The 7303-nt window shown below is 45.6% G+C and overlaps 1 protein-coding gene across 1 annotated transcript; it reads right to left on the minus strand.

The window, feature by feature from the left end:
- Positions 1 to 401: 401 nt before the first annotated feature.
- Positions 402 to 6691, minus strand: P2ry1 (purinergic receptor P2Y1). Its single transcript, XM_026392896.2, has 2 exons — positions 4869 to 6691; positions 402 to 2511 (listed from the first exon to the last, which is right to left on the minus strand). Exon 1 carries the CDS (start codon positions 6027 to 6029, stop codon positions 4908 to 4910), a length of 1122 nt encoding a protein of 373 aa, XP_026248681.1. The 5' UTR covers positions 6030 to 6691; the 3' UTR covers positions 402 to 2511; positions 4869 to 4907.
- Positions 6692 to 7303: the final 612 nt, after the last annotated feature.

The raw sequence follows: 7303 nt of genomic DNA on the forward strand, positions 1-7303 counted from the left end.
GAACACATCTTCGAGATGCAAGCGAAGTAGGTGAACAGACAGCAACCACAATGGACTATCATTAGCATGATGATGTCCATGGATCACAAGTCAGATGCAGGAAGATGAGAGTCAGTGCTTTAAACCCACATGGGAAGTACGTATTAGGGCAGTGCTGTCTTTTGCTTTAAATAATTAAATCACACTCTTGTTGACAATAAAAAATCCAATAATGATAATGTTAGGAATTACCTTGCACCTGGATGCTTCCCTTAGCATGTAGTTTCACAGCCCAGTTTTCACCTTGAGAAATGACCCAAGTTAGTTCAACACACCCACAGGACTTGTCTGTATGTAGTAATGTGTATCAATTCAGGGAAACTTGTGCATAATAATACTGTAATAACATAGAAGCCAGAAGCCACGTTTTATGGTTTTATTGAGTCTTTTTCAGTTTTAATTGTCTATGGTGAGTACAATTCTAGTGACTCTCATTATGAACCTCTGCTGCTGCTATAAATAGTAGGTACAAAGTTGGCTGTCATGCCTTAGCCACACACACACACACACACACACACACACACACAGATTCTGCATACTCCTGCATGCAACAGTACTATGCTATTATAGGAAATATACACTCCTTTTATTAAAAACACAATTATGCACAATTAGTCTGGATATCGTTAAGCTACCGCCTATTGAGATAAACCTGAGAAGGCTCAAAATGTCAAGTAACACTGTTTCATATCACCCATTCAATGGCACTATTAATCACAAAGAAATTTTGTTCAATTCTCTATATTAAAATCACAGATAATATAAAAATAAACATTTTTGCAAAAACACTAAAACATAATTCAAATTCACAAAGCTTGATATGTAACATATTCACCTTCATGTTAATGTGTGCTGTGTACGCTACAAGGTACATGAGAATATGAAACTGTCACAGAAATCAGCAGCCCAAAAAGAGAATGAGTCTCCAAATCCTGCCATTAAAGCTACCCACTGAACAATTAAGACATTAAAATCAATAGCAATGTTGAACTTGCTGATAGTGTTACTTAAAAACTCCATCTCAAAGAAATTAAGATTATACAATTTCACTTTAAGAAGAAACACAATGCAGAATCTTCAGTACTAAGCAATAACAGGTGATAATATCAGCTGATTTTTTTTCCTCCCATCTCCCTGAGGCCTGTCAATATTAAGTCAAATGTTGGTCTTATAATGCACATTCCAAAAGACAAACACAGAAGTGACCAACTTGATGTACGAGAAGCTTTTTGCCTTTGGGAGTGGAAACTCTGATCACAGTGGGGAGCAAAATTCTAAATCTCCTGAAAAGACAACATGTATTTTTCTATAATATATATAAAATGTAGATAGACAGAGCCAGTCTGGCTAAAGTACTTCCTATTTTGACTATTGATTTTATGATAATCTGACACCAGATTGTGTCTACACAGAAGAACTCTGAAAAGGCAAACACACAAATCCATTTAAAGGGAAAATTAGTCACTTGCATTTCGAAACAGATTTTCATATTTTAGACACACAGAAAACCAAAGACGAACATTTCAAGATACTGCTATTCGAAAAGAGCATCGTAATATATAATTGTCATTGTGTCTATGCATCATATATTATGTTAAGTACACCAGTGTGACATAATAATATACATTGTAATAAATACCATTTACATCACGATATTGGATCTTTCAAGAAGTTTTCCAGTCTGTACAAATGAAGGACTGTGAGCTTCCTCAATAAATACTATTACGATAGGCATGATTTAATCAGCAATGCTGAAGCTTCAGTAGATCTAACTAGGATCATGTTTAAGTACTGTCACTAGTTGAAGCGCAGCTGCTGTAAGCACTGATATCTGATGTATCCAAAGGTTATCAATCAGTGTCCTGTCTGAGAAGACAGAGAAGACTCGCAGGGTATGACCTGCCCATCACAACCTCTGGACCTTGTAAACTTGTGAGTCCAGCATTGGACTGCAGAGTCCTAGAAAACACAGTAGCAGATTTCTTGCACTGTCCAGTTTTCAAGCTTTACCAAATCCCTTACAGCATCAGCAAATGATGTCAGAAAATCCTTTCTAATCCACGAAGAATGGTCTTCAAAGGGTCAAGAGTCCCACAACTGGCCCAGCGGCAACTTTATGGGCTTAACTCTGAATTCTGACTTGCAGGCTACATTTCTTCTTAGCTTATCTTTCTATTTCAATGTAAATACAAATTGATGTTCAAAGAGTCAAAGGTACCCATTTATACAATCAATAAGAATACTTGATGGTGGCATTAAAATATTTTTGTAAAACTTAGTTAACTGCTAAGTTCTTAATTTTAGCAGCTCTTTCATCCAAATGCCAACGGATTGCTGCCTCTACTATTCAAATACTTACTCATTTCCTCATGTGGCATGAATCAGCTTTTCAGCCAATAGATCACTGCTTCATCCTGACCCTCTGTATATTTTTCACCATTAGGACAGATCTTCCCAGAGACTTCTGTTGGCCTGGAAGGAGTTGGCAAGATCATTCTTGTTACTAGGTGGCATGCATTCACATGTCATTGTTGGCATGAAGCAAAGAAGAAACACTTTGGAAAAAACATGCCAATTAGTAAAAGGACATTTCTAGCCACTGTCCACCTTCTGGTTGGATCTGTTCCTACAGAAAGTTCTCTGGAACCTGAAACAATGTATTTAACACATCCCCCCAAGGAGTCTGGGTATTCTGAGACCTGAAAGGAAGAAAACCTAATTAAATGGTGAGAAAAATATTATAGAAATGTGTACCAATAGGCTGCAAGTTCAAGTATAATACAGGCAGTGGAATTGTGGTCAGTTTAATAATATTGATATTGTTTGAAAGGGTCAATACTCTAAAAAAAATTAAGTAGATTTTGTCTTAGGATTTTAAAACTGACAATGTTGTATGAGCCTCATGAAGTGAAAATGTTGCAAACCCTCATTGCTCAAAATGAGGAAGTAGGTTTCTTCTTGACTTCATTTCCATAATCCTATGCATTAAGATGCACTTGTGAACAAACGAAAAGCACTACCCAGAATGGCTAAATACAGCTTTTCTTCATTAATCTTAATGGCTGGAGTTGGGTAAACTGAAGCAACTCTGAAGGTCTCACAATCCTCAATCCATCTGGGCATTGCAAGTACTGACACCAATTTCTGAATTCCCTGTCACGCTGTTTCATGGGGCACTGAGCTTCCTTCCTGAATTAACATACAGCCTTTACATGGCTCCACTTATGAGGTGCTTCTAAATGTGTCCTCCACCCTCAGCTGCACGCTGTGCTGTCAGCTGGATGGGGTCAAGTTTTACAGCTGGAAACTCCTTGGATGTTGGGTCTGTTTATTTGTGGTTGTTATATTTTCTCATCATTCCCACGATACAATATTTGAGCAATTCAAGGGCTAGAAATGTAGTAATTCAGTATTCACTGAAAATTATTATTTAAGTTGTTGAACTATTTTACAAAATTTTCATTAAAGCCTGGCAGAATAAGAAAACACTGCCAGGCCCTCTTCATTCTATAGTTTGTTTTGGATTTTTTTTTCTTTTTTTTTGGTACTGGGGATTGAACCCAGACACTTAACCACTGGGCCATACCCCAGTCCTTTATTCTATAGTTTGATTAGTACTTTCTACAGCTTGCTTTTCAGTGCAACGATACCTTAGATGCTTCAATTTAATTTCCCATACTTCTCTTTCCATATATGTTTCATTTTCCTTTAAATGTTAGGATATAAGATTCAGGAAGACTTTAGCTTCCTATTCCATCAATACAACCCATACAAATTCTGCCTACTTCTCCTTTTCATATTGCATTTAAAGTTTTCAAACACTCTGAAGAAGCAAGAAGAACCTTTTCCACCATGGTTTTATAGTCCTTGTTCTAGAAGTTCTTTTCCCACCCCCACTTGCCTCCTGTTTAAAAGTATAATTGTAGCCTCTGCATTGTGGGCGACCCTCAACTACCCACTTCTGAAAACACTGCCCCCATCCCTCAATTTGCTAACCATTCTTCAATTGCACTCAAACTGTACTCTGTAATTTTACTGTGATTTTTGTAAACTTGTTTTCACAGATGTGAGTGAGCACTTGTCCTGGAACACAAACAAAGTCCTAAGACACTGCCCAGCAGTGTGCAAGTAAACTCATTATCTCAGGAAGTCTAGCAGGGCTCATGGTGTTTACAAGGAAAATACATGCACTTTGATTACTTCAAATGCATTTTTCCAGGAAGATAATATATGCAGACCTCTACCATCAGACATTTAGTATCCAGGGTGTCTTGAGCAGTTTTCCAGAAATAACTGGAAAATAAACACTTTTCAGGTTTTTATGTTCATTGACTTTACATTTCTATTCAATTCCCCAAAGAAATTTAGTCAGCTGTGTTCATTCTTTACTGGACGAACTCAGTTAAGGACTCTTAAACTAGGCTAAGTATGTTTGAGGATACGGATTTTTCAATTTGTTCATGCCATGGGTTATTAAAAACAATAAAGCCAGGACAAGTCACAAACTCAAGTTTCAGGTGGCTAGTTTTCCTGGAGAAATTATTAATATTAAATAGCTCTACCTCTCATGTGCACACACACACACTTTAACTAGAAAAGCTTGTAAATTTTAAAGGCAGACAAGAAAGTAAAAGTTTAACTAGGTAGTGTTGTTTTATTATATAGACTACTAGTCGGTAAGAAGGGGGACTGAAAAGAAACCTGAATGAACTAAGCGCAGAGGAGGGCATTTCAATCCCCCTCCCCCTTTAACTCACTACATTCTTTGAATTTTCTCTTAACTAGAAACTTAAAGGGGAGAAAGCAGTTGGCTGTGTTAAGCATCCTACCATGTTACAAAAGTGAGGTGTTTGGGGATTCTGATGCCTTCACAGGCTCGTATCTCCATTTTGCTTGAACTCCGATAAAATATTGAGGGTCATGTCCTCGCTCTTGGATTGCAAATTTGCCTCACTTCTTCTGGAAGCTTTCCTGGTGGCTCGGGAGAGCCTCCTTCTGAAAGTATCTCCAGCCAAGAAATAGAGGATGGGGTCCACACAGCTGTTGAGACTGGCTAGACCTCTTGTCACCTGATAAGTGGCATACACCCTGTCATTGAAAGCACACATTTCTGGAGTTTGAAAATCCAGCCGGGCCCTCAAGTTCATCGTCTTCATCACATGGAAAGGGATGTAAGACACAGCAAAAACGGTGAGCACGATAATCACCAGGTAAATCGATTTCCTCCTCAGAGGCGAGTTGTCCAGGTCATTGTAAATCAAAGCTCTCACGATTAATCCATAACAGCCCAGGATCAGCACCAACGGGACACAGAACATGGCCACGGTCGTGCACATGCTGTAAATGAAGTAACTTCGTAGGTACTCATCGGAGGTGGTGTCATAGCAGGTGACGGTTTTGTTCTTCCGGACCCCGGTGCCGGAGTAGAAGAGGATGGGCGAGATGGCGGCCACCACGATGAGCCACACCAGCACGCTGATGTAGACGGCGTTCTTCTTCTTGAGCCTGCCCAGGGACTTGAGTGGGTACACCACGCCGCTGTACCTGTGCGCGCTGATGCACGTCAGGAACAGGATGCTGCCATAAAGGTTCACGTGGAAAATGAACCTCTGCAGTTTGCACATGGCATCCCCGAAGATCCAGTCGGTCTTGTTGAAGTAGTAGAAGATGAGCGCGGGCAGAGTCAGCACGTACAGAAAGTCGGCTAGCGCCAAGTTGAACATGTACACGGAGATGCCACTCCACGGCTTCATGTGGAACACGAACATCCAGATGGCCCCGCTGTTGCCCAAGAAGCCAGTGATGAACACCAAGATGTAGACAGCCGGCAGGTAGTAGAACTGGAAGCCGGTCTTGGTCAGGGCACATTTAAAGGAGGTGGTGACGGCGGCGACGGAGGCGACCGTGCTGTTTCCCCAAGGCGAGCCCGGGTCGGTCAGAAAGGCAGCGTCCGTCCCGTTGGGGACAGCCGGCCACAGCACCTCTGTCATTCTCTTCTCCCCGACTTAGGCGGCAGTTTCGAGGGGGAAGCGGCGGCGAGAGGGCGGAGGTGGCAAAGGGCGCAGGGAGCATCGGCAAAGCCCGCGAGCGGAAGGGATCGCGCGCGGGAGGTCCCCGAAGAAGGGTGCGCGCGGGGGCTCGCCCACGCCGGCTGCAGCCGCGCGTCCCCCCGGGGCCATGAAATCGGCCCGGGGCAGCTCCTGAACCCGGCGGCTGGGCGGGCCGGCAACTTCCCCGTCCGGCTGGCGGCGCCGAGGTTACACAACAGGGCGCACAGGGCACCGCCGCCGCCAACTTTCCAACTGCGCTTTCCCTAGGGTCCGCGGGTCCGCGCTGCCGAGCACGCCCGGTGCGCAGGAACGTCAGGCCGAACTCGCTCGGCTGAGGTCCGGCGTAGGGAGGGAGCACCCCAGCCTCCTTCTCCCTGGGATCAACTTCGCTCGGGCATCTTCCTCCTCCCTACCTTGGAGGCGAGGAGCTAGGCTTCAGGGCGCCGCGCCGCTCCGTCCGGCCCCCCTCACCCTGCGCGTGGCCTCTGGGGACATCGGTGCACGCGAGGCCGCCGACCCGTGCCCTTCTGGGTCGCGTCCTGTTCGCGGTCCGTGCAGGTCGGGGCCCTTCCCGAGGCCCGGCTCAGTCCCGAGTGCAGAGGGCGGGCGGGAGAGCCGAGCTCCCGGCGCGGTGGGCGGAGTCCGCGCTCGCGGGGAGGCGAGGGGCGTGCCTGCGCCCGGCAGCCCGCGCTCTCGGGGGCGCCGCCGGGGCGGTCGTCTAGGGCGAGCAGGTCTCTGCAGCGCCCGGGTGCGTTCAGTCCCCGCTCGGCCGCCACCACCCGAGTCGGCCGCGAGAGCGAGGGGCGCACTGGGTCCAAGGCGGCTGCTGGCCAGCGACCACCCGCGCGCGCTCCTCCGCGAAGTGAAGTTGCTGACACACAGGAAACCTTCCGGACCGCCGAGCCCCGCGCCGCTGGCGCTGGAGCTGGCGTCCTGGAGCACAAGTGTCCGGGGCCCAGCCCAGGCCAGGTGCTTGCAGACTCCCGCAGCTCGCTGTCCCCAGCCGGGAACGCCCCGGCTGAGCCTGGCACGTGTAGGAACCTGCTGCTGTGCCGGCGCGAGCCTCCGCGGAAGCAGAGGGGGCTGGGAGGGGCGTGCCAGCCTCCAGGCGTTCTAGGGGGTTTGTTTCTGTTTTTTCCCCTTTTTATTACAGTATTTTTCTCCCCTCTTAATTAAGCAAATAAACCGACGTCACGAGTCACGTCAGTGTGAGA

This window comes from Urocitellus parryii, chromosome 2 (genome assembly GCF_045843805.1).
Source record: "Urocitellus parryii isolate mUroPar1 chromosome 2, mUroPar1.hap1, whole genome shotgun sequence".
NCBI lineage: Eukaryota > Metazoa > Chordata > Mammalia > Rodentia > Sciuridae > Urocitellus > Urocitellus parryii.